Source organism: Pseudonaja textilis, chromosome Z (genome assembly GCF_049901715.1).
Source record: "Pseudonaja textilis isolate UNSWEBS1 chromosome Z, rPseTex1.2, whole genome shotgun sequence".
Lineage (NCBI taxonomy): Eukaryota > Metazoa > Chordata > Lepidosauria > Squamata > Elapidae > Pseudonaja > Pseudonaja textilis.
In genome coordinates, this window is record NC_142008.1 from 49,056,671 (window position 1) to 49,084,254 (window position 27,584).

At 43.8% G+C, this 27,584-nt stretch overlaps 1 protein-coding gene across 5 annotated transcripts in view; it reads left to right on the forward strand.

Annotated features, from left to right (window-relative positions):
- Positions 1-27,584, forward strand: part of TGFBR2 (transforming growth factor beta receptor 2) — an 82,875-nt gene that overhangs the window by 53,650 nt on the left and 1,641 nt on the right. For 3 of the 5 annotated variants that reach the window (XM_087916789.1, XM_087916790.1, XM_087916793.1), the window contains one exon: positions 18,737-18,867. In XM_087916789.1, the coding sequence (XP_087772915.1) occupies positions 18,737-18,867 (131 nt within the window). The remainder of the gene's footprint in view (positions 1-18,736; positions 18,868-27,584) is intronic. The other 2 variants (XM_087916792.1, XM_087916791.1) reach the window with 1 other exon arrangement.

Consider the following 27,584-nt stretch of genomic DNA (forward strand, 5'->3'; position numbering starts at 1 on the left):
CAAAGATTAAGGGTGTTTTGCATCGCCGGGAGGCCAAGGGTTTTTTTACCTTTGGTCAGATGTCGTTCTAGCGCTGTCTTTAAAGTTAAATTGGCTCTCTCTGCCAGGGCTTGTCCCTGGCTGTTGTAAGGATCCCAAATTTGTGGGTGACCTGCCACTTAGAGCAAAATTCTGACATAGCCGCACTAGTGTATGCAGGACCATTGTCTGTTTTTATTTCGTTTGGGTGTCCCAATGATGCAAAGGTGCGAATGCAGTGGTTAATGACATGTTTAGAGGCTTCTCCTCTCTGTGGGGTTGCCATTATGAACCCTGAATAAGTATCAATTGTGACATGCAGGTACTTCCAGGGGGCAAATGGAGGAAACTGAGTAACGTCCATTTGTCATATTTCACAGGCTTTCAACCCGCGGGGATTTACTCCTAAGGGGATGGAATTGGCTTGCTGACTGAAGGTGGGGCATTGCTGTCTGATGGCTGAGGCTTCTGCCATGGTAAGGTTAAAATGTTTCATGAGGGCTTTGGCATTTTGATGAAAGTAAGAATGGCTTTCCCAGGGAGTTAGGGTGTGCGTGGTCATAATACCTGCAGCCGCTTGATCAGCCATGTCATTGCCTTCCTGGAGAATTCCTGGGAAAGGCTGGTGGCTGCGAGTGTGGGCTACAAAGAGAGGGTGTTGTCGTTGCGCAACAAGCTGTTGCAGTGTAACAAAAGGAGAGAGAAGGTTCTTGTCAATAGTGGGAGAGAGGTAAGAGTCGTGGATGGTAGAGACTATTTGGGTAACATACAGGCTGTCCAAGATCAAGTTGAGGGGTTCGCTGAAATTTTGGAGGACTAGTATGGTTGCAGCAAGCTCAGCCCTTTGTGGTGAAGTCTGCACAGGGGTGGTTTTGGTGTGCCATGCTCCATTCTTTTGCCAAGTGCATGCCCCTCATTCCCTGCTGCCATCAGCAAATATAGTCAGGGCATTGACCAAAGGTTGTTTGCTGATGGGAGAGGAGATGGGTATGGTTCGAATGATCTGAAAACATGGGTCAGCGGGTGGGTGGCAGGAGACTAGCCCAGGCCAGTCGGATAAGGCCAACTGAAGCTCCTGGGAGTTTTGGAATAGAGGTTCCCAAATTTGCAGCGAGAAGGGGATAAAAAGTGTGGAGACATCTATCCCATGAGTGCTTTTGTGCGGCTCCTGCCCTTTACGATTAATTGAGCCAATTGAGCTGGTTTGGAAGTGATGGAGCATCGGGGCGTGTGGGAGAGATGGATCCACTCTAAGATGTGGAGCTTTTGGTCCTTTTGGGTCACTGCCGCGGTCATGAGCCTTGGGGTGGCTAGAATGACCATATCTAGAGGACTATTGGCAGCGGCCCTATCCACCCATATTCTACGTATGTTCTCTTCTATATGGGTCAGCGCTTGAAGCTGAGGTTGCTGCAAGGATATTTTGTCAGCGGGCCCTTTTCCCCAAGTAAGGGCTTCGAACAGCGGAGAAAGAGTGTCAGTGGTTAGTGACAGGAAAGGTCGGGCCCAATTAATGGTGCCCAGATATTGTTGAAGCTGAACCAGGGTAGGTTGAGGTTGCAGAGAGAGTGAGGGGAGTGAAGGATAGGCAGTAGTTGAGAGCATTTTATAGCCTAGATATGCATAGGGAGTCAGCACTTGTACCTTTTCAGGCGCTATGTGCAAGCCTCCCTTTGCGAGGATGGCTTTCAGGAAAGAGAACGAAGAAAACACTGTACCTGTGGGTCCAGGAGCAGCAACAAGAATGTCATCCATGTAATGATACACCAGAAATTGTGGATAGGCAGAACGATAGGGTAACAGGACCTTATTTACATAGTGCTGACACATGGTGGGGCTGTTGAGCATGCCCTGAGGTAGGACTTTCCATTGAAAGCGAGAGGAGGGAGAGGAGTTATTCAAGCGAGGCAGAGTAAAGGCGAACAAGGTGCGGTCAAGTTCATGCAGTGGGATAGAAAAAAAAACAATCCTTTAGGTCAATAACCATGAGATCAAATTTTTCAGGGATGATATTGGGATTTGGCAGACCACATTGTAACGCCCCCATTGGTTTTATAATCATGTTCAAGGCCCTCAAATCCTGTAAGAGCCTCCATTTCCCTGATTTTTTCTTTACAACAAAAATGGGGGTGTTGTATGGGCTGACACATGGTTCAACATGCCCTTTGACAATTTGGTCCTGGACAAGTGATTGCAAGGCTTCTAATTTGTCTATAGTGAGGGGCCACTGGCTCTGTGGTTTTTAGTTGCAGCCGCAGTGGGGTTTCAGTGGAGGATGCCATTAGTCTATGATGAGTTTTGCATTAAGTTGAGACATGAGATCACGGCCCCACAGGTTAGTGTGTAGTGGAAGCACCAAGGGTTGGAGGTAGGCAGTGCGAGAGACGTCAGATGAACTCACCGTAGCCAGTGTTTGCTACGGTGGGCGTGCTGAACTCCTCCCACTCCCCGAACGGCCGGGGCAGTTTCCAGGGGCCAATCGTCTGGCCACTCAGCCGTTCGGATGACACTAACGTCAGCTCCAGTATCTAAGAGACCTGAAAAGACCTTATCATTGATTGTGAATTGTAATACAGGCCTGGCTCGTTCCATAGATTGATGGACAGCGAATGCCCAGGCATCTCCAGTTTTAACAGGTACTGGAACAGCAGTTGCCACTAGTTCTCCCTTGCTAAATTTTGTGGGAGTATTTCCAATTACCGCTATGGCAACTGAGGAAAAGTCATCGGAATCTCTCAGAAATGGAGATGCAATAATTCCTTTTGCCATGAGGTCCCGGATGGGATAAATTATGAGGGGCATCATGGCAGGAGGGATGGTTTTCAGACACGTGGGGAGAAAGTACACAGTGCCTGGGATGTCAATTTCTGTATCTTCAGAAGCAACTAATTGGAAAGATATGGTGTCAGCCTTTGGAGTGGGGCTGGCTGACTGCCCCCTCTGGTTTCCCCTGTGGTTGCAGGGTGCTGCTGCGACACTGGTTTGCCCAGTGGTACCCTTTTTGCAACTTGGGCAAATTGTTTTGGCTTGTTGTTGTTTTGTGGATTGTCCCTAGCCCTACATTGTGCTTTGAAGTGGCCTGGTTTCCCACAATTGAAGCAATTCCCAGCCGGCCTGTTTTGAGAATTTGCTTGCTGCAGGGCCATTGCCAGGTGTTCCATATTGTAGGAAACAGTCCCCACGATTCTGCAAGCCTTTAGATAGTCCGAGAGGAAGCCCCCTCGGGCAGCCAGAGGCTGCAGAATCCTTTTGCAATCCTCATTTGCATTCTCAAAGGCTAATTTCAACAGAAGCTCTCTGCAGGCCTCTCTGTTTGAAATTTGCCTCTGGACAACCTTTGGAGCTCCTCTATGAATTCAGCATAAGGCTGATGTGATCCCTGGGTAATTTTGGAAAAGGAGCCTATGGCCCCAGAGGCAGGATCATCGACCTTATCAAGGGCTTTGATAGCAATGATACTGACAAGGCGAGAACTTCGCTGTGGGATCGTTGTCTGGGATGTTAAGTCAGCGAATCGGCCCATGCCAAAAATTTGATCTGCTTTTGAGCCACGATCGTGAGCAACTTTCTCAGCTTCGGCACGAAAGTCTGATTCCCACACAACGTACTGCGGTCCTGTCAGTATCATTCGGAAGAGGTCTTTCCAATCTTGGGGTAGCATAAAAAAGGAGGTGCTGATGGTGTTAATGAGACCTCTGACATACGGTGCCTGAATGCCATACATGGCCACAGCTTATTTAAATCTCTAATTAATTTCATGGATAAGGGTTCAAGCCTAGGCACCATATTCCCAGCTCCATCCTCCACATATTCTATGGGGCAGAGGAGAGCTCCTCTAGGGTAAGAGAGCCCTCCTTGCGCCCCATGCCATGGCTTGTGCAAATGCTCCCATGGGTGTCTGATCCCCAGCGGGATTTAATTTAGGAGGAACTGGGGTTCAGGAGCTGTGGGGAAGAGGCTTCCAGTGGGAGAGCGTCTTTGGTTTTGGTCTCAGCAGCATAGGGAGGGGGACCTCCTGCAGGGGTGTGTGTGCCAGCGTTAGTCAGCGATGAGCTGTGAACTTTTAAACATTCCATAATTATCCGCCAGGTGGTTTAAAATCTTTGGCGGAGCCCTGGGAGTATCATGAAAAAGTCACCCAAACGTTGCCATGTGGAGACTTTTAAGGACCTCTTTTCCGGGTAAGCCGGACACTGCGTGTGGATGTACTTTAAAAGGGCTATGAGGTCCTTTTTAGTTGGAGCCGGGAGCGTTTTGCCCTGATTCCTAAGAATCAAAATTGAGCTCTTCGTTAATTCCCTTAATTCTTGCAGATGCACCATCTGCGCTTTGAAAATTTCCGCCCATACTCACCTGAAGGGAGGATTTTCTCCTGGGGAGGGATCCGTGACACTAGACGGCGTCCCTGGGTTGCAACTGGCTCATCCGGCCGGGTGAGATGGGAGGTCGAAGGCGGGCGGGTCTGCTTCTTTTCAGCAGATCACGTCGGGGTCACCAGATGCGGCTTTGCTCCGCATTAGGAGGGCTTCTCATTGAGTCAATGCATCAAGAAAGAGACCAAGCCGGTTCAGTCTTGGATGAGCAGCCCGAACACGTGCTCAGGGAAGCTCTTTTATTGAACACACATTGTTAAACGTCACAAAAGAGAAAGTTCAGTCTACTTTACATGTTAAAAGAGTGGGGGTCTCAGTGGATACATTGTAGCACCCAATCACAGTGCTTAAGGGATATAAAGTAATCAATCGCGCCTGCAGTCAGCCAGTAGCCCAAGGTGGGCAGCATCCTTTTGTTCCTGATACCTGCTTTCAGCCTACGTGAGGTCTTGCAGGTATCGAAACTCCTTTGCCTACGTGAGGCTTGGCATATATCAAAACTCTTTTGCCTACGTGAGGCTTTGGCATATGCCCAGGCTGTTAGATGTGGATTCGCTGCTGCATGTTATTATACATCTGAATGGGGTGTTGAGATTTCACATCTTTTCACATCTTAATAAGGTAGTGACTTAGTGTTTATTTGCGGTTCGGATGGCCCAGGGAAAGAAACTATTTGTTAGTCTAGTGTGGAATTTTATTGACCTAAAAACGCCATCCAGACAGCAGCAGGTCAAAAAGATAATTGCCAGGGTTTGAGGGGTCTCCTTGATTCTGCTTTGGCCGTGGGACCTGGCTAAGTCTTCCAGGGAGGGCAGAGGGCAACCAATGATCTTTTGAACTGTGTTTATCACCCTCTGTACAGTTTTCCTGTCCTCAACTGTGGAGCCTGCATACCACACACCCAGACAATATGTCAAAGTGCTCTCCACAGAGGCTTTATAGAAAGCCAGCAACAGTTTCTTATCCAGATTGTTCTTCTTGAGAACCCTCAGGAAATGCAGCCGCTGCTGAGCCTTCTTCACTAAGGCCTTGGTATTATGGGACCAGGAGATATCAGCTGAAATATGGATGCCAAGGAATCTGATAGTAGGGACAGTTTCCACTCGTTCTCCATTGATGATGAGTGGGGCCTGGTCCTGTCCATGTTTCCTGAAGTCCATAATCAGTTCTTTGGTTTTATGGACATTCAGTGACAGATTGTTCTGTGAACACCAGGTAGACAGGTTCTCTACTTCTGCCCTATATACCGTCTCATCCTCTCCGGAGATGAGACCAATCACGGTCATGTCGTCCACAAACTTTATGATGGTGTTTGTTGCGTGGCTTGGTGAGCAGTCAAAGGTGTACAAGGCATATAGCAGGGGCTCAAGACACAACCCTGGGGGGAACCAGTACTGAGTGTAATAGTGGAAAAAAGGTGGGGAGCAAGTCTAACAGATTCTAGTCTGTTTGTCAAAAAGTTCTTAATTCAGGAGCACGTGGGGGTGGGGACCTGCAGATTATACAGTTTGGTTACTAGTATATCTGGGATGATAGTGTTAAACGCAGAGCATCCTCACATAGCTCTGTTTGTTCTCCAGATGGCTCAGCACTCTATGAAGTGTGATGACCACAGCATCCTCTGTAGATTGGTTTGCTCTATAAGCAAACTGATGCTGATCAAAAGGAGAGCGGGAGGCAGTCTCTGATGTGCTGTGAAACTAGTCGCACAAAAACCTTCATAATGGAGCTTGTTAATGCTATGGGCCTATAGTCATTGAGAGTGTTTATATTTGTTTTTTGGGGAACAGGGATGATGGTTGCAGCCTTCAGGCATTGTGGGGTGATGGCATGTGTTAAAGATAGATTGAACAGCTCTGTAAGTATTTCTACCAACTTTCTACCACATGCTTTAACTACTGCACCAGGAATGCCATCAGGCCCAGCCGCTTTCCTGGGATTTACTGCTCTCAGTGTTTTTCTCACCTCATGCACCTGAAGAGAAAGAGGTGCAGCATGAATTTCATGGAGTGAATTTCAACTGTTTTCCACAAGGAGAACTCTCAAAACTCTTCTACTTCAGTTGGGCATAGTCACAGGAACTAATGTAATACTATGAATTATGAGTTCCATATATGGAAATTAAAACCATACTGTAGTTGTAGAAAGCTAAGGATATATTTATTTCCTATGTAATTATTCATTTTATCCATGAGGATAGTTCATAAAAAAATTATTTATCATCTTAGGAGGCCAAAGTACCACAAAGTAAGATGATCCGAGTTAAACCTTTATGGCTTCAAGCATTTTCATAAAGAAATGAAAAGCTGATAGGGTTGGGGCAAGGGAAGGGTATTGTTCTTAGAACTCCACCCAACAGCATTTCATGATTTCTCTGTTTTGAGGCATGGATGAATTGTTTATTCAGGAATACTCTTGCATCATGGCTGATTCCTGAGATCTTTTCCTGTTTCTGTTTGAGTATCCTGGAATAATGCCTAGATAAAGAACCACCATCATTGCAGCTATACTCAGGAAATTACAGAACTGCCTAAAACTGATACAAATATGTATTATTTTAGATAAAAAAGGAAATGTATCCTTTGGCATCATAGTGGGTCATGCAAAAGTTAAATATGTAATCGCAGCAGGAATATACTTGAAGAACAATAGAATGAGCTTGGAATTACAATGAGATTAGAATATGTTAAAGCAAACAAATTAATATGTATAAGAAATGGTTGTGATGGTAGATAACATAAATAAGAAGTAATACTAGGAGACTTATATCAAATAAATCTAAGAAAATGGGATGGATTTCTGAAAAGTTGCAGGTTACAACTGGTCTATAATACATAAGTAGTCTTTGACTTATAACCAGAACTGAGTCCAGAATTTTGATAGTAAGTTGTTACACTCATAAATTGAGTCACAATGTGACCAAACTCATTTTATCAACCATTTTTATGACAATCTCAAATAGAGTTATTGCAGTTATTAAACATATCATGTAGTTTTATCCAAAGTGGGTTTTTTTGCCATTTTTGCTTGAAAATTGCAAAAAAATGCAAATCATTATGGAGGCTGAAGGCAAACACCCAGATTCCCTTCCCATCATTTTAGGAGATTTCAATCAAGCAAATTTAAGGAAATATTTCCAGCATATCAATTGTCCCACCAGAGGCAAAAATACTTTAGACCACTGCTACACAACAGTAAAATATGCTTATAGGTCTTTACCACGAGCAGCTGATCACTGCATGATTCACCTTGTACCTGCCTACAGACAAAGACTTAAAACCATGAAACCAACAATTAAATCAGTGTGGACATGGTCTGATGCGGCAAAGCTGAAGCTTCAGGCTTGCCTTGATTGCACTGATTGGAAAGTTTTTGAAGATACCTCTGCAGACCTAGATGAACTCAAAGATACTGTAACATCATATGTCAGCTTCTGCGAAGACCTATGTGTACCAACAAGGAACCTGTGAATATATAGTAACAATACACCTTGATTCACAGCTAAACTTAAGCAGCTACGTCATTCCAAAGAGGAAGCCTACAGAAAAGGTGACAGAATGCTATACAATCAGGCCAGAAATGTATTAACAAGAGAGATCAGAGCAGCAAAAAGAAGCTACTTTGAAAAGTTAAAGAATCAGTTCTCAACAAATGAACTAGTAAACATGTGGAAAATCTTAAAAAATCTCACTGGCTACAACAAACCTCCTTCTCAGACAGAAGGAAATCAACAACTAGCAGACGACCTGAATGGTTTACTGCAAGTTTGAAAGGAAACTAGAGCCACCTATCTTCACAACCTCCATCAGCCAAGCCTCCTACAACTGACCCCAACCCATTGGGTTCACAACCTTGGGAAATCACAGAAAAAGAAGTGCAAGATCTATTTCACAGACAAAAGCCAGAAAAGCACCAGAGCTAGACAAGATAATTCCTTTTTGCTTAAAAGTCTGTGCTGACCAATTGGCCCATCTTCACCCGAATCTTTTTTTTTATAAAGAATTTTTATTTTTAAACAAACATACACAAACAAAACATAAAACATAAAACCATCTTCCAGTTACATACAGTGTGTCAGTTGGTTACAAGTCTTTTGCAACTTCACCCAAATCTTCAATAAATCACTAGAAATGTGCTATGTTACTTCTTGCTTCAAACGCTCTACTATCATCCCAGTGCCAAAGAAGCCCTCCATCAAGGAACTGAATGACTACAGACCAGTTGCTCTAACATCTGTAGTTATGAAAATCTTTGAAAAACGTATGCTGTCCCATCTGAAAACCATCACATATCCACTGTTAAATCCCATGCAGTTTGCATACCAAGCAAATAGATCAGCAGATGATGCTGTTAATATGGTTCTGCATTACATCCTACAATACCTTGAATCTCCAAATACCTATGCAAGGGTACTCTTTGTAGACTTCAGTTCAGCATTCAATACCATCATTCCAAACTGAACACTGAACACACTCGAAACCATAGAAACGATGAAAGACTTTAGGAGAAACCCTCCCATACTACCACCTCTTAGAATACTAGACAACACAGTATCAATGGTAGAGACCTTCAGATTTCTAGGTTCTATCATATCACAAGACCTAAAATGGACACCTATCATCAAAAACATCATCAAAAAAGCACAACAAAGAATGTTCTTTCTGCACCAACTCAGAAAGCTCAAACTGCCCAAGGAGCTGCTGATACAGTTCTATATAGGAATTATTGAGTCTATCATCTGCACCTCTATAACTGTCTGGTTTGGTTCTGCAACCCAACAAGACAGACACAGACTTCAGAGAGTAATCAGGACTGCAAAAAAAAAACACTAATTACTATCAACCTGCCTTCAGTCAAGGACCTGTATACTGCACCAGTCAAAAAGAGGGCTGTGAAAATATTCATAGACCCCCTCACATCCTGGGCATAAACTGTTTCAACTCCTACCCTCAAAATGATGGTATAGAGTACTCCATATCAGAACAACTAGACACAAGGACAGTTTCCCCCCGAACGCTATCACTCTGCTAAACAAATAATTCCCTCAACACTGTCCAACTCTTTACAAAGTCTGCATTACTATTGCTATTAATCTTCTCATCACTCCTTATCACCCATCCCACTTGTGACTGTATGACTGTAACTTTGTCGCTTGTATCCTAACGATTTATACTGATTGTTTCCTAGTATGATTGGATTGCTTATTTTATCCTATGACTATTATTAAGTGTTGTATCTTATGATTCTTGATGAATGTATCTTTTCGTTTAGGTAGACTGAGGGCAAGGTTGTCATAATTTCAAATGGTTCTTAAGTGACCAGTCATCAGTCTATGGGTAGTCCTCAAGGTATGCCCAAAACAGAACCTTTATTTATTTATTTATTGAACTTTTATTATTGGAGTTGCAGATCTGTTGCAATGTCAACTATCAGGGTATGTCATTAGCATAGCAGAGGTTTTTAAATAGTTATAAAAACAGGGATAGAAGAAACTATATAGTCTGTGATATTTATTTTTAGATACATATTTATTTTAATTTAAAAGCCTATTTTATGACAAAGAGGAGTTGTGTTTCAAGAGTGGATCTATACTATGTGGAACGATTGTGAGTTCCTATGAGGTGAAGTTGAAGTGAATATCTTTTGCATACAGAACCTCAGTATCATTTTAAGCTTTTTGAACTAGCCTTATCCCTAAACATAAGATATGAATATCAATATAATTGTAAATGAAGAAACAACCTTAGGAAACACCATTCAAATAGTGGTTGGACAAAATGTGGGAAGGAATTTATATTTTATTTATATAAAATATATTATTTATTTATAGCTTGCCCAATATTTCACTAGATTAGAGAGTAGTTTAGAAGCCATATTTAGAAATTGCTTTAGAAAAACAATACTGCTTTTAGGAAAGCTTGAGGTGCCTATTTGGAAGTTTAGTCAGTACAACAGCTGTACACCAGATGTTATGCATTGTGACAAATATCATTTCTATCCAAACAATTTGCCTTTGTAACCGACATGGATACCCTGAGAAAGGAAAGCATAGTGAGCGTTAAGTGATCTGACAGCTCTCCCAAAATCACTTCTTTTCAGTGTCTTTGTTGCCTGTATTTGAGATTAGTCAGCCAAACTCAAAAAAAAAAAAAACTTTGAAAAATATGTTTCTAAATAACTTATGCTCTTTGAGCTTCTTTAGGCAATGCTGGATTACTTGAAATGTTTTCTACCTTTGTCTGAAATAATACATTCGGATTAAGGATGAAAGTATAGAAAACCAGTATGTTGAAAGGGTTTGGGACTTTGGTATTTGACAGGAAAAACAAATCTAAATGTTTTGGAAGAAAAGTAGTCTACACTCCGTTTTGCAAGCACTCCAAAACTTTTGGTATTCGGATACAAATCTAGGACCAATTTCTCATTGCCTATAGCAGACAAGCACTAAATGTAATAGAAGAAAATGCAGCCACTTTTTCACTCTCCCTTTTCATTAAAATTGACTAGTTCAGTTTTACTTTTTTTCTTTGGTTCAGTCATGTCTAGTTTTCAGAGGCTACTTGCCTAAGTCACTGCAGCTTTCTTGGCAAAGTTTTTCAGAAGTAATTTGCTACTGCTTCTTTCCTAAGGCTAAGACAAAGTGACCAGCCCAAGGTCCCACAGCTGGCTTTGTGCCTAAGACAGGATTAAAATTTAAGATTGCTTGGTTTCTATCCTGGTGCCTTAACCACTACACCAAACTGGTTTTCTCTATTTTAATATTGGTACTTAAATAATGAGGCATGACAAAAGAAGGCAAAGCTACTGTTTTTCCCAAACAGTTTTGTTTCTAAAATGTGCCTACTTAATGAACTGTTTTTCATTTAAATTAAAATTAAGTATATGAACTGTAGCCTCCGCTATTTTGAATGAGAGTTCTACAGAAATAATACTATATACAAATATGCTGATTCCCCTTTAAATTGAATCATTGGCTTCTTCCTTTTTTTTTTTCTACAACAGAAAGCTTGGCATTTTAAAAATACCCTTTATTGTGCTGCAGGTCACACTTGTTTTCTTTTCTTTTTTTTAAAATAAACTTTATTAGTTTTACTTTTAAAAAAAAAACAACAACACAGCTACAAATTATATACAACAAAAAGACGAATAGGTCTTGGCATAGGCCAAGAGGGAAAGAGAGGAAAGCTTGAGAGAGGAATGAGGGAAAGGGAAGGGAGGGGGGTGGGGAAAGTGGGGAAAACAAAAGTAGGGAAAACAATTATAATAAAACCATATTTTTGTGACTGTCTGTAAGGTCTTTTCTTCTTCAAAACTATCATCGGCAGTGCTTTTCTTTATCTCTGCTTCGGAGGCCTCGGCCTTAATTTTCTTAGAGGTGATCTATCTTTGATTAAGCCAAATGTACAAAGGATTCCAATTGCTATAATAGGTTAAAGATTCTTTATTTTTTAGTGCTTGGGTTAGTTTGTCCATTTCGGCGCATTGTAAAATTTTCTGAATAACCATAAGATCAGTGGGGATAGAGGATAGTTTCCAGCACTGGGCAAATGCCAGTCTGGCCGCGGTTAAGATATTGATTGTAATATACTTCGACTTTTTGGATATTTGTTTATCAAAAATTCCTAGAAGGAAGGACTCTGGTTTGTACTCAATTTGTTCCATGGTTATTTCCTCTAGCCAGTGCCTAATTTTTTGCCAGTACTTCTGGGTTTCCTTGCATGACCACCACATGTGGAAGAAGGTACCTTCTATGTATTGACATTTCCAACACTTGGGGCTCGTGTTGGGGTGCATCTTCGCCAATCTCGAAGGGGGCAGGTGCCATCTATAAAACATTTTATATAAGTTTTCTTTATAAGCTGCTGATTTCGTGATCTTAATGTTCCTGTTCCAGATCTTTTCCCATTCTGCTAGGGTAATGCTCCGACCCACATTTCTGCTCCACGCAATCATATTTCCCTTGACAATTTCTTGTTCTAGTTCTGTTTCTAATAAATATTTGTAAAATTTAGATATATTTTTTTTACTTGGTCCTAATAGAATTTTGTCTAGAGTCTGTAATTTATTGTAGATTCCAAATTCCTTAATGTCTTGTTTGTATTTACTATGAATTTGAAGGTACACCCACTGATCAATTATAAATCCTCGCTCTTGTAATTCTTGTCGCGTTTTCAACTTTCCTTGTGGGTCTAATAAATTTTCGTACTTAATCATTTTGGTTATATCCAAATTATTAGGGTGTACTATCGCTTCCATTGGAGATAGCCAAATCGGTATTTTTAGATAAAGTTTTTTACGTACTTTTTCCAATTAGTTAATAAAGAGTCCCTGATAAGATGCCTATGGAAATATGATTGCCTGGGTTTCCCAGATTCCCACAGAAAGGCATGCCATCCTTTCTGCATATCGTGGCCTTCTAATACTAGTGTTCTTTTGTTGGTTAGGTTCACCCAATCCTTTATCCATAGTAGGGTGGCTGCCGTATGATATATTTCCCAATTTGGCAAGGCTAACCCTCCTCTGCTTTTCGAATCTTGTAGGGCTTTTACGTTAATCCTAGCTTTTTTCCCCTGCCAAATGAAATTCAACGTTATCTTGTTTAGTTCCATAAAAAATTTTTTATTTAGTTTGATTGGAATTGTCTGGAATAAATATAGAAATTTTGGCAGAATATTCATCTTAATCAAAGCAATCCTGCCCAATAAGAAAAGTTGTAAATTGCTCCAGAAATCTAAGTCTTTCTTAGATTGTTGGAGAAGTTTGTCATAGTTGTTTTATTTTAATGATTTGCTTTGTGGAGTTAGCCAAATTCCTAAGTATTTAATTTTTTTTGTCACCTGTATTCCCATTGTTGTCTCTAGCTCTTTATTCTGGTCTCCTGTTAAATTTTTAGTCATTAATTTTGTTTTTCCCCTGTTTATTTTAAATCCCGCGACTTCTCCAAATCGTTCTAGTTCTTCTAATAAGTTGTGTCCTTTTCTATGGGCTCCTCCAGAAAAAAACCAAATCATCAGCGAAAGCCTGTACTTTATATTCTTCTGATTTGATCCTCAGACCTCTAATTCTCAAATTTTGCCTAATGTACGTCAGAAGAGATTCTAGGGCGAATATGAAAAGCAGAGGGGAGAGGGCAACCCTGTCTTACCCCTTTTTCTATTTTTATTGGGCCAGTTTGTTCCCCATTTATTAGAATGTTTGCCTGTTGAGTGTGGTAAATTGTAGTGATGACATTTTCAAATCTGGTGCCAAGATTCATATTATATATTTTTGAATTAAGAAATGCCAATTTAAATTGTCAAATGCTTTTTCAGCATCCAAGAACATAAATGCAAATTGTTTTTCCGGGTGGGCTTCATAGTATTCTGAAATGTCTATCACTGTTCTTAAATTATTCTTAATTTGTCGAAATGGGAGAAATCCATTTTGATCTTCATGGATATAAGTGTTTAAAACCTGTTTTAATCTATTGGCTATTATAGAAGAGAATAATTTGTAATCTGCATTCAGGAGCGAAATTGGTCTATAATTATTAATAAGTCTGTGGTCTAGGTCCTCCTTCGGGATCAGCGAAATTAAGGCTCCCCTCCACGAGTCCGGCATCTTGGCTGCTAAGAGTACCTCATTAAATAAATCCAGCATCAGTGGTCCAATTTGTTCTATGATAATTTTGTAAAGTTCTACCGGTATCCCGTCCGGTCCTGGTGCTTTATTGTTACTTTGCTTCTCTATTGCTGACTTCAGTTCGGACCATGTTATATTTTGGTTTAATAATTCTATCTCTTCCTCTCCAATTGCTTTATCATTCGCTTCCTCCAGGTATTTCATTATTTATCCTCAGAGACTTCTTCTTTTTGTATAATTTCCCAAAGTAATTATAAGTGATCTCTTTTTCTTCTCTATCTCCTCTTGCATATTGCCCCCTCGTCCATTAATTGGTGTATCAATCTTTTTCTTTCGTTTTCTTAAGTTTGTGGGCTAACCATCTCCTGGCTTGTTTGCATGTTCAAAGTAGATTTGTTTAGTCATTTTCAGACTAATCTCCAATTTTTCTTGTTCCAGTAAATTTAGTTTGTGTTTAGTTGTTATTAACTGGTTCTGTATTCTTTGGTTTTTGGGGTTCTTTTGTAGTTGGGTTTCTAAATCCTTAATTTCTTGTTGTAGGTTACTTTGTTGGGCATACTTTCTTTTATTTCTCATAGCATTGTAAGAGATTGTTATTCCTCTTACAAATGCCTTTAATGTGTCCCATATATTTTGTTTCGAAGTTAGATCATTATTATTTTCCTTTAAGAAGTTCAGTTCTTCTTTCAGTTTATTAGTATATTCTTCTTCTTTTATTAAATGAGTGTTAAAAGTCCATCTTTTCTTTGGTTTTCTTCTACCTCTCCAGGTTATTTGAATTGGGTTGTGGTCAGCCCAGTCATTTGGTAAGATTTCGCTGTCTTTGATTTCATTAATTAATTCACCGTTTATCCAAGCCATATCTATTCTTGTCCAAATTTTGTGTGGGTTAGAATAATAAGTAAACTGTTCTTTTTTTGGATTTAATTTTCTCCAGATATCTACCAGATTCATTTCATTCAACATATCCTTACATGGCTTAGAGAATTCTCTATTTCCTTTTTTGTTCTTACTCCTATTACTATGATCCTTCCAGTAGTCAGCAATAGAGTTAAAATCGCCAATCAGGATAATATTACCATTTTCAAATTCTGTTATTTTTTGATGGAGATGTTTAAAAAATTTACCTTGGTCATCATTTGGGGCATAGATTACTACCAGTAAGAGTGTAATGCCATTAATCGAGATTTGTACCACCAGAGTTCTTCCTTCCGGGTCCGCCCAGATTAACTCTGCTTTTAAGTCATCTCTCACATAGATTGCAATACCTTTCTTTTTGTGTTTATCTGCTGGTGCTGTAAATAATTTTCCCAGTTTCGGACAATCTAAGAATTTCTCCTCACTTTTCCTAATGTGTGTTTCTTGTATGCAAATTATATCAACATTTTGTTTTATTAGTTTGGTTTGAATCCTTTCCCTTTTAGCTCTTGAATTTAGGCCATTTATATTAATGGAAAGAATTTTCCTTCCTTCGTCCATTTACTTAAGTCTGCCTCGCTTTTTGTCTCGTAACTCTATGGCTCTCTTCTTGTGGAGACACTTGTTTTCTTACACTGGCTCCAGGAAATATACTTTGTATCTGTTAATTGTGACCATGTTTCAGTTTTATCCTGCATCCTTTCATGTCAAAAATAGATTTTGGGGAATTATCTTATTCAGCCTATTGGTGTCCTGAAAGCAAATTGTATGTTGGATGATTGAATTATCTGTCCCTTAGAATAGATCTTGACTTTTCATGAAAATGTGGAAATATGAAGTGAATATTTAAATGCAGTAAATACCATTCCTCAGAGAAATCACAATGATTTGGGTCTCTGTCTGTTGAGTTCAGTATATTGATATAATCTAAAGCTTTTTATTGCCTGCAAAAAAACAATTCTAAAAACAACATGATAGAAAGCAGGATCTGGTCTAAATGGATGTTATTTTTCCGTATTTTTCTGCTATGATATGGTTTTATGAAAAAAATAAGGCTATTTAAAGTACTATTTGTTATGGGAAAGCAAGAAAATAAAAATTTCCAAAATAAATACTTGCAAAACATGTTTCATGCATAGTTGTAGATCATTTGTAGCTTACTGGTAGAGGTATGCAGCTAGGCAGATGGATCAGTGAAAGTTCACTGTGTGCTTTTATTTTTATTTCTGAGAACTATTTTCTTAATCTGGCAAATTTCCCTACTGTAGGGCACAAGTGGAGGCAGTTCACTTATATTTGGAATCTTTATAAGATGAGTTTAAAAAGCATTGTTTTGCGCTCTTCTTCCTTATCTTCTTCTTGCATGGTTTGCTCCTCTCTTGACTTGCTCTTTTTGTTTGCCCAATTGTCTCTTCCACATCCTTTTGATTTTGCGTCATTGGCCACTTCTCCCACCACATCTTGCTTTTTCCTTTGGTGATCCATCTTTCTCTCTTTTCATTTTTCTGCCTGAACTGTGCCATCATAGGTAAAGGTAAAGGTTCCCCTCGCACATACATACTAGTCTTTTCCAGCTCTAAGGGGTGATGCTCATCTCTGTTACAAAGCCAAAGAGCCAGCGCTGTCCAAAAATATCTCCGTGGTCATGTGGCCGGCATGACTAAACACAGAAGGTGTACAGAACGCTGTTATCTTCCCATGAAGGTTGTCTCTATTTTTCTACTTGCATTTTTACATGCTTTCAAACTGCTAGGTTGGCAGAAGTTGGGACAAGTAATGGGACTCTGTTACACGTTGCTAGGGATTCGAACCGCAGAACTGCCAACCTTTCTGATCGACAAGCTCAGCTTCTTAGCCACTGAAAGTGCATATATTACAGGATTCTGTATAAAATTGTCTGTATTAATAAACATAAGTTCCCTTATACAAATTTTATAGATGGGCTAGCAAAAAAATGTATCTGAAATATTAAATAGGTAATATTAGGAGAAAGATATGTCCCCCAATCGCGCAGCCCAGAATCGCCCTCCCCTCAGGGGGCAGCAACGACGCCCGGTGTTTCCTGAAACAAGAAGCTCCGCCATGCAATGAAAGCGCCCTGGCTCTAGGCTCAGAAAACAACACGAGCCGAGGTGGCTTCGTTTACTCAGCCCTAGCTGCTTTCAGTCCCCTCGGGAGGAGGAGGGGGAGGAGGAGGGGAGGCAGCGGCTCGCATTGTTTTCTGAGATCGCAGAAAACAACGCTAGCCGCTGCCGCCACCTCCTTCTCCCCTCCTCCTCCCGAGCAGACTGAAAGCAGCTAGGGCTGAGGAACGAAGCCACCTCGGCTTGCGTTGTTTTCTGAGATCGCAAGCCTAGAGCTCAGAAAATAATGCGAGCCGCTGCCACCCCCTCCTCCTCCCCTCCTCCTCCCCATGCTTACAAGTTGCAAAGGAAACACGGAAGCAGGGAAGCGGCTGCCCAGCTCCAGAGCTCCACACCATTTTTTTTTCAGAGGGAATCTGACTCAAGTATAAGCCGAGGGGGTTTTTTCAGCACAAAAAAGATGTTGAAAAACTCGGCTTATACTCGAGTATATACAGTAATACAGGCAAAATATAATGAATAAAATAAATAAAATAATATCTAGCTGCACTTTTATATCATTCTAGGTATGTGGATGATACATTTTAGCCAACAGTCCCAACAGTGATTATTGAATTTAACATTTTTTTGATCCACAAAACAATTAAAATATAAATTAATGAAATAGGCCTGGTTTTCACTACACATACAACTAACAACATAAAACAGAGTTTAAGCTTGTCAACTTTTGCATGTTATATGAATGTATCTAAAGCTTGTCATATAGCTGGCTAAAAATGTTTTTTCATGAACACTGCCTAAACTTGTCAGACTTCACCAACAGAAATGACAGAAATGAAATCTGGCTTGCCACTGGTGTTGCCTTTAGATTTTTCTCCATTTTTCCACCTGTTTCCTCATTTCTTTTGTTGGGAAAAATATAAGCAGCAAACAAATGAGGCTCTTGCTTTTGAAAAAATCTATTATAAGACTTGCAGTGAAGTTTTGAGATGTTTTCAAAACTTTCATGCTTTTTTTTTTTTACACATGAAGCACTCAATATAATGCTCTAGCTAGAATATATGTAAATGTACATCCTTGTATATACCCTTGCCTTCCTGTGTTACCATCTGTCTTAGTTCAGTCTTTTCATGTCTTTTCCAGAATTATCTTGCCAAAACTTGGAAGAAAAAAAATACTTCAGCATATACTTCAAATCATTTAGGATCTCATAGTTTGGGAATTGTAACGATTTATGGATGGGGAGTGAGTTTGGTTTGAATTTCTTTTGGAATCAGTTAAAAATTGTGCCTTTGCTTACTCTACTGTTAGAATTTAATTTTATTTGATTTTTCTAAATATCTTTTTAACTTCTTAACAAATAGCAATAAGAAAAACAACCAACCAAACAAGGCTTAGGGTTTTAACTATCTCTTAAACTCATTTTTATATCCTTGGATCATCACAATAATTTAAGGCTTAGAATAAAGCTTTAAATTTCAGGAAATGCACCCACACTACCCAACTGTCTTTTTCAATACTTTTTCTCAGGTAAATGACAGCGATAGACAATCTAGCAAAATGTGAGGCTTAGAAACAGAATGTGTAATACAATACTGAATTCAGATCATAAAGAACAGGTGCCAGCATCAGATTCTACAATATCAAGGAGAGGCATATGAACATCATGATTTTGATCGTCTTAGTCTAACCAAGTGCCTTCATTTTTGCTTATTTTCCTAGAAGAGGTGAAAGACTATGAGCCACCATTTGGTTCAAAAGTGCGAGAACATCCTTGTGTAGAAAGCATGAAGGACAATGTTTTGAGGGACAGAGGACGGCCAGAGATTCCTTGTTCATGGCTCAACCATCAGGTAAGACAGAATCTTGATTATTTTTGGAGGGAGAGAATTCATGACAAAACTGGCTAATTGTCACAAATAGTAGTTGCCATAGAAAATAATTTCAATTTTTGAAATGATTCAGTAAATGCTTTTTATCCAAGATGCTAAAACTAATATTAAAATATAATTCCAACTATTATTTCTACATGCTGTGCTTCCCCTTGAAGTCCTGTTTACTGGACCATTCTATTCAAGGAGTAAAAACAATGGAAAATAAACTAAAAAGAAAAACAAGCAAATAAACATTGTGCCTTAAGATTTTTCAAACTTGTAAAAAGATCTTGCAGTATTTACTTTATTATCTACGTACTATATATGTACTTTCATGGACCACTGAAAGGAGGAAATGGCTCAGATGCTTTGCCCAAGAGGGTGGTAGGCAACAGGCTTTTAGGAGCCGCCAGAAAGAGGGGGGGCAATGTATTTTCCAAAGCACCAGAAGGCAAACAATGTATTTTCCAAAGCACCAAGAAGGATGGAAAGTAATCAAGGAGAGAAGCAACCTAAAAGTAAGGAGAAATTTCCTGAGAGTGAGAACAATTAACCAGTGGAATTGCTTGCCACCAGAAGTTCTGGGTGCTCCAACACTGGAAGTTTTTAACAAAAGACTGGACAGCCATTTCTCTGAAATGGTATAGAGTCGCCCCCCCCCAAGGTCCCTTCTAAGTATTATTCTGTTATTCTGACACCTTTCCCAGGACCTCTGTTCAGATTTTGGCATCCTCAGAGTTTTCCTGCCTGCGCCCAGGCTTGGACTAGAAGACTTCCATAGTCCCTTTCAACACTGTTAAACAAACCTGTATTAATGCTCTGGACTATTGACATGTAAACCCTGAAAAATACCTGGGCAAAAGAAAGGCAGTAAAATCACTCTAGATGTAGGGACAGTGCAAAATATTAATATATGATAAATAATGGAACAATTAAAAATAATAGCCCAGAAATTCCTCTTTCCCCCTTCTTTTCTTTCTTGCTCTCTTTCTTTCTTCCTCTTTTTCTTTCTTTTTCTCCCTTCCTCTTTCTTGCTCTTTCTTTCTCTCTTCCTGTCGTTCTTTCTCCCCTTCCTCTTTCTTCCTTTCTTGCTCTTTCCTTCTTGCACTTCCTTCCTTCCCTTCCTTGTCTCTATCTCACACACACACACCTTTTCTGGGAAGAACTTATTGGGTGAACTCCAGAGCAGCCAGCGGCAGGACAATGAAGAAAGCAGCAGCCCCAGAACATCCCTTTCAAAGCACATGGGCGGTGGCAGCGGCAGGCAGGCGTGGCTATGGGAAGCAGCCCCAGATCACAGCCTCCCTTTTGGGGCACAACAGCAGTGGTGGCAGTGGCGTGGGGGGGAACAGCGGTGGTGGCATGAGGGGCAGCAATATGGGGGGCAGCAGTGGTAGCGTGGCTATGGGAGAGGGATGCAGAAGAGCCCTGAAAGGAAGGGAGAAAGCCAACAGCATTCTGTTTGTTTTCTCCCCTCTGCTGGGGCGGAGAGGGGCACGGAAAAGCCTTGAAAGGGAGGGAGAAAGCCAGTGGCATTCCGTTTGTTCTCCTTTGAGCTGCTCGGATCATCCAGAGAGTGGGAGGTGCTCCAGTGTGCGTCTGTGTAGGCTGAGCTTAATTACTGAGGAACGCTCGGCCCTCCATCACGTGGTCCCTTGCAGTGTTCCCCAGTTTATGCTCAGCCTTCGCAGAGTTAGGCTGTGTGTTTGCATACTCTTATCTTTGGCCGATTCAAGCACTCTATTGACTTCAGGTTTGATTTTAACTTTAATTGTGTTGTTTTTCCTTAGCCTCTGCGCATTTGGGGGTGCCTTGGGTGCTAGGGGTGCGCGAAATTTTACCCCCAAGGGGGTTGAGTGGGTGGCTTAGCAGCGCTTCTGCGCTAATTCCCCCCCTCCTTGTTCTCTTTCGTTTTCCTGCCTTTCCTCGTGCCGCCTTCACCAGTGGCCTGAATTGATTGTGCTTTAGCGCAGCTGGTTTTCCCCCCACCTCAACGCCGATCGTCCCTGGTAGAGGCAATTTACTTACTGTCCTCTCGTAGCGTTAATTGCCAGAGGAACTTTAGGCCGCCCTGAGCGGCCCGTCATCGAAGGACTCGCAGGCGGCCGCCATTTTGGGCGCTGCCTCGTGCTCGGGCGCCATCTTGTGGCCTCTCCGTAGCTGCGAAGTTGGTATTAGCCCTTGCCACAGGCCTTCCAGACTGTTAGGGCCTCCCCTGTTTCCACTGCTGGGGTGAAAATTACTAATAAAAAAAGGCAGAATTGTTTTCGAAGTGTTAGCTTCCACAGCAGCGCTCAGGGCAAGGAAACAAGTGCAGCCACTCCCTCGGGGGGGCAAGCTGCCAGAGGCCGTTTTACATTTCAGGCGTTAATTCGATCAATTGGATATTTTTCTACCTTACCCTGGTAATCTCTCGCTGCCAGACTTCTTTCTGCAAGTTTGTATTATAGCAAAAAGAAAAATAAAGAATATCTTCATATTTGTACACTTGTTGCTTAACTCTATTCCATTGGTGAGCAATCACTCACAGCATTTATATAAATATATATATATTCATCTCTGCAGAAGTATATTTTCAGATACGTATTCTGACAATATATTAATAATATTAATAATAATAATAATAGTAATAATATAATTATTAATTATATATTTCAGATTATTCTTTTACCAAATTCTAAAAGGGGGCACGGGCCAGCTTTAGGATACCCGGCCTCTCCCGTAGGTCGTATCCTTGGCATGCCAACCGCCTACATTGTTCTACTCAATCCCTTGTACAATGGCAGACGATAATTCCGCTAATCGCCTTTCTTTGAAGGCCAAATCTAAGTCCCATCATGTGCGAAGACAGGCTAAGGAAACCTCTCAGGAGGCTTCCAAGGCCTCTCAAAGGGATGCCTTAAGACGCCATAAGGCGTTAGAGAAAGAATTCGACAGGCGATCCAGGGTGTCTCAACCAGCACCTCCAGCCATTTCTTCTACTTCTATGCACCCCCCTCCTCCAGTTTGTTCTCCCCTCTCCAGGCACAGGTCACCCCAGGAGCCTCAGGTCCTTGGACCATCAACCAGGCGAATGCCCAAAGCCACATTTTACCCCCACGGCCGCCGGTCTCCGACAGGAGGAGCCCCCCACAGTCGAGATGCCTGATCATATGAGGGCTTGGATGGAACAGGCTATTCGCCAGGGAATTGCTCAAGGCCTGCGGCAGATGTCCAGGCCAGGCCTCCTTCAGATGGCTCCCGCACACGAGTCACTATCAGCCAGGTCCACGCCCACTCCGGACCCTGCTCACGGTCAGGTACCTTCACAGGGGGCCAGCCCTCCTCCAGAAGGGGAACTGGAGGAGGACATGGAGGTTCTGGACCAGTACAGGGAGGAGGAAGAGTTTGAATGGGGATCCACTTTCCATGGGGAGCCCTTATCGGAGTTAGATCCGATGGAGGCAGAACTGTCTGAGGACGAGGGTCTCACTCCTGACCAACCTTCCTTTGTGGGGCTGTTCAAACCCCACATGTCTAAATCTATCCTCTTCAAGGCCAAGAACACCTCTGGCCTAGCCGTACAACCCCCCTCTGCCCTCCCTTCCTCTGCTGAAGATCCAGAGGACGCCATGTTTAGGCAACCCGTGGTGGAAGAGGACGTTGTTCCGGCTCTACCCATCTTCCATGACCTAGTTTCAAACCAGTTGGTTTCTACGGGCCCCCCCCCCGCTCCATCCACTCAGGACAAGAGGTTCTTTAACCTTGAGCCAAGTTTTTGGACCCTACTCAATACCCCAGAGGTGGATGAGCCCATCGTTGGCCCTGCATCCTCCTCCTCCCCCAGCGACCCTCTGGAGGCCCTCAAGCCTGAGTACAGGAGGTCCGAACTAGCTTTATGTCGGGCTCATCTAGCCGACGCCTGGGCCATCAGATCGGCCACGGCCACCTCCTTCTTCACCAGGTCCTCGATCCGGTGGCTCCACCAACTAAAATTGCATGTCCCCCCCTCGAACACAAGGGCGCACCAGGACATTGCGAAGATCACGGCCGCGGCAGAATTTTCGGCCGATGCCACGTACCACGCGGTCAAGTTCTCCTCCCGGGCACTAGTCTCTCAGGTCACAGCTCGTCGTCTGCTCTGGCTCAAACCCTGGCAGGCAGATGTAAAAAATAAGGTCAAGCTGGCAACTGCTCCCATCAAGGGGGAGAAGCTTTTTGGTTCAGCTCTAGATCCCCTGCTAGCCGAAACCAGGAGCAAGAAAAAATTCCTTCCCTCCCTTTTTCGGAGACCAGACTCAAGAACCCCTCAGCCCTTTCGAAGAGGGTCCTCCCGACCCTTCTACCAGTCTCCCTTCCCGCCCAGATACCCGAGGCCCCCCTCCTGTAGGCCATCCTATCCCCAAGACCGAGCCGATCTGGGTGATCGGAATAGGAGGGGCGGCAGCTACAAGCATCCCTTCAGGGGCTCTGGAGGGAGGCCCTTCCAGCGCTCTAAATAAATCTTGCCCTTCATTTCCCATTGGTGGTCGGCTTAGACATTTCTCTGACCAATGGGACTCCACTACCTCCGATAACTGGGTCCGGGACTCCATTAGGTTTGGGCTTACCCTGGAATTCAGGACCCCACCCCCCGAATTTTTCATGGCTTCCCCTCCTTCCAAGGATCCCTCCAAACGCAGTTTGATGGATTCAGCCATCCATCATCTCCTCACCATCCAGGCCATCCAACCAGTCCCATCCTCTCAACGAGGACAGGGTTTTTACTCCCACCTCTTTGTGATTCCCAAATCCTCAGGGGGGTGGAGAGCAATCCTGGATCTCAAACGTCTTAATCGCTACCTAATCCACCGCAAATTCAAGATGCACACCCTTCAGTCCATTTTACTGGGTACCAGGCAAGGGGACTGGCTCGCTTCCATAGACCTCTCAGAGGCATATCTCCACATTCCAATCCGACCCTCCCACTCCAAATTCCTCAGATTCTGTTACAATCATCGTCACTTTCAATATGTGGCCCACCCCTTTGGGTTGGCTTCCGCCCCTAGAGTCTTTACTAAGGTCCTCGCAGCCCTGGCGGCTCACTTAAGGGACTGCCCGGTGCGACTCCATTGCTACCTGGATGACATCCTCATCCTGTCCCACTCCAAGCCCCAGGCGGAGAAGGACATCAGGGCTACCCTCTCTGCCCTTCAGGCCCATGGGTTCTTAGTAAATTGGAAAAAGAGCCAACTGCTTCCTTCTACCCGGATATGTCACTTGGGGGCTGTTATTGATAGGGTTCAGGGGAAGGTTTTCCTTTCTTCAGAAAGGTTCCTTAGCATCCAAAATTCTGTTCAACTTATTCGTTGATCAAAGAGGGCTTCTCTATTAGAATTGTCTAAATTGCTGGGCAAAATGGTTTCATGCATTTCTGTTGTCCCCTGGGCCCGTTTACACACCAGGTCCTTGCAGTGGCTCCTGCTCCCGTTTCAAAGGTCCGGCAGAAGCAACTCAAAGACCACAATCAAGGTGCCTCCAAAGGTCCTCACGTCTCTTCTCTGGTGGACCAACCCTGCCATCAACAAGGGTCATTGCTTCAAGGAACCTCATCGCCTCACCATCACCACAGACGCCAGCCTGTCAGGCTGGGGCGCCCACATCCAATCCCTTACGACGCAGGGCAAATGGTTGCAGGCAGAGCGGGTATGCAGTATAAACTGGCTGGAGCTCCATGCCATCCACCTGGCCCTGCGCCACTTCCTCCCTCAGGTACGCGGGCAACATGTCCTTATACTCACGGACAACGTCACCGCCAAGTCTCACGTCAAACAGACAAGGGGGTACCAAGTCCATCCGATTGATGAGGGAGGCCGAACGACTCTGCCGTTGGGCAGAGCGTCACCTCCTTTCGATCAAAGCAGAGCACATCTCAGGGGTCTCAAACACCCGAGCAGACTGGCTGAGCAGGGCCACGGTGGACCAGTCCGAGTGGCGCATCCACCCGTCCCTGTTCAAGGAGGCGACCATGATCTTCGGTCTCCCCTCAGTGGACCTCTTCGCATCCCCCCTCAACACACAACTCCCACGGTTCTTCTCCAGATACCCTTCCCCCGGGGCCGAGAACCACAACGCCCTCCGTTGCCCGTGGCCCCCGGGACTCCTGTACGCATTTCCCCCATTAGCTCTGCTCCCCAGTCATACAGAAGCTGATCCAAGAAAAAGCAGAATTACTACTAGTGGCCCCCTACTGGCCCAGACGTCCATGGTTTGCAGACCTCCGCAACCTATCGGTGACTCCTCCCTGGAGAATTCCCCCGGACTGGATCTCCCTTTCCCAGGGGCCCCTTCAACATCCGGACCCCCAATGGCTCCAATTAGCCGTTTGGAGGTTGAGCGGGAACGGCTAAGAAACGAGAACCTATCCGACCAAGTTATTGACACCATCTTAGCCGCTAGACAGCCCTCAACCAACCGAATATATAATGCCACTTGGGTCAGTTTCTGCAAGTAGTGCCATAGTTCCCAGGTCAATCTGCTCTCGCCCTCTGTTGCTCAAGTTTTGAATTACCTCCAAGACGGGCTGAAGAAAGGACTTTCTCCTAACACCTTGAGACGCCAGGTAGCGGCCCTCTCGACCGTCGTCTCCGGCGACAATCTTGGGCCCCTTTCTCACCACCCTTGCATCAGGGTCTTCCTCAGGGGAGCCACTAACCTTTGTCCCCCTGCCATGCATCGATACCCAACCTAGGACCTTGTGGCCCTCACTAAACCTCCCTTCGAGCCTATCAGGGAGTCTACCCTCCAATTCTTAACTTTCAAAGTTGTGTTCCTGGTGGCGGTTACTTCAGCACGCCGAATCTCGGAGATAGCAGCCCTTTCGGTGAGAAAGGACCTCTGCATCTTCCATGCTGACCGGGTAGTTCTCCGACCTGACCCGACCTTTTTGCCCAAGGTCAATTCCACCTTTCACAGGGCACAGGAACTCACTCTCCCCAACTTCTGTCCCAATCCCTCGCGGGAGAGGGAGAAGCGGTGGCACACCCTGGATGTGAGACGGGCACTCCGCATTTACATCAAACGCACACAACCCTTTAGAAGGTCCGAGTCCCTATTCCTTTCCTTTCAACCCAAGACATTAGACCATAAGGTGTCGCCTTCTACTATTGGCCGATGGATCAGAGCCACTATCGCTAAGGCTTATTTGTCTCAGGCCTTGCCGGTTCCCAGTGGGGTCACTGCACATTCCACCAGAAGTGCGGCTACCTCTGCAGCCTGGGCTACCCAGGCTCCAATCTCGGACATTTTTCGGGCCGCCACTTGGGCCTCCCCGTCCCCTTTCATTAGGCATTATAAGATTGACATATTTGCCTCAGCGGAGGCCTCGTTTGGCAGACGAGTCCTTCAGCGGGTTATCGAGGACCCATGAGAGCCTCCACCCCAGATGGAGTCCCTCCCGTAGGACAGCCAAGCTTTGGTATGTCCCACTCTCTGGATGATCCGAGCAGCTCAAAGGAGAATGGGCATTGGTCTTACCTGACCCGCCATTTCTCTTCGAGCTGCGAGGATCAACCAGCCCCACCCTTTTCCTTTCACCGTCTGGGGGAGTCTTGTTTTGGCCAATGATCCCTTAAGTCTAGTTAGATGAGAGTGCGACCTTTTCTTCCCTCTCGACTTCGCATAAACTGGGGAACGCTGCAAGGGACCACGTGATGGAGGGCGGAGCGTTCCTCAGTAATTAAGCTCAGCCTACACAGACGCAGACTGGAGCACCTCCCACTCTCTGGATGATCCTTGCAGCTCGAAGAGAAATGGCGTGTCAGGTAAGACCAACGCCCATTTTCTCCCTTCTGCTGGGGCGGAGAGGGGCGCAGAAGGGTCCTGAAAGGGAGGGGGAAAGCCAATGGAAAGCCATTTTCTCCCCTCTGCTGGGGCGGAGAGGGATGTGGAAGAGCCCTGAAAGGGAGGGAGAAAGCCAACGGAAAGTTTTCTCCCCTCTGCTGGGGCTGAGAGGGGCATGGAGGCAACCCAAAAGGGAGGCCAGGAACTCCTGCGGCTGTTTCCCATAGCTGCGCTGCTGCTGCCCCACTACCACCCTCTGGACTGTCCTGAAAACAGCACCCCACTTTGGCCTCCTCCCCCCCCCAGAAAGATCCTGGGTGGTGGGGTGGAGGTATGGAAAGGCCCCGGGCAGTGGGCAGGCAGATCAGTTCGGGTGCAGGCACCACGTGGGGAAGTCAGGATAGGCAAGCCACGAGGGCTCAGCGTGCCACATAGGAAGGGAGGAGTGACTGGGTGGGACAACTGGCGGGCGGGCAAGCTGTGTGAGCGAGCAAACATTGGGTGGGCGGGCAACTGGGGTACCAGGAAATTGGTTCGGGGACAAGGCCATCCAGAAGTCGCTACTGGTTCCGTGACCCACGCCAAATTCTTGCTACCGGGTTGCCAGAACTGGTGCAAACCAGCTGAATACCACTTCTGCATATCTCAGATAAGAATAGATAGAGGAACTTCTCCAGAATCACATAAGAATCAGAATCCAGTTTCCATATCTAGATCATCATTCTATGGTAAACAGGAAAATTAACCCAGAATTTTAATTGGCAGTATATAAGTATGGATTAATAACTCAGGCTTCAGAAGAGTTATTAATCCGTAGTTATATGCTGCCAATTAAAATTCTGCGGAGTGCAAGACAGGTAGATGGTGAAAAAAGTTTTGGTCACCACATCACAAAA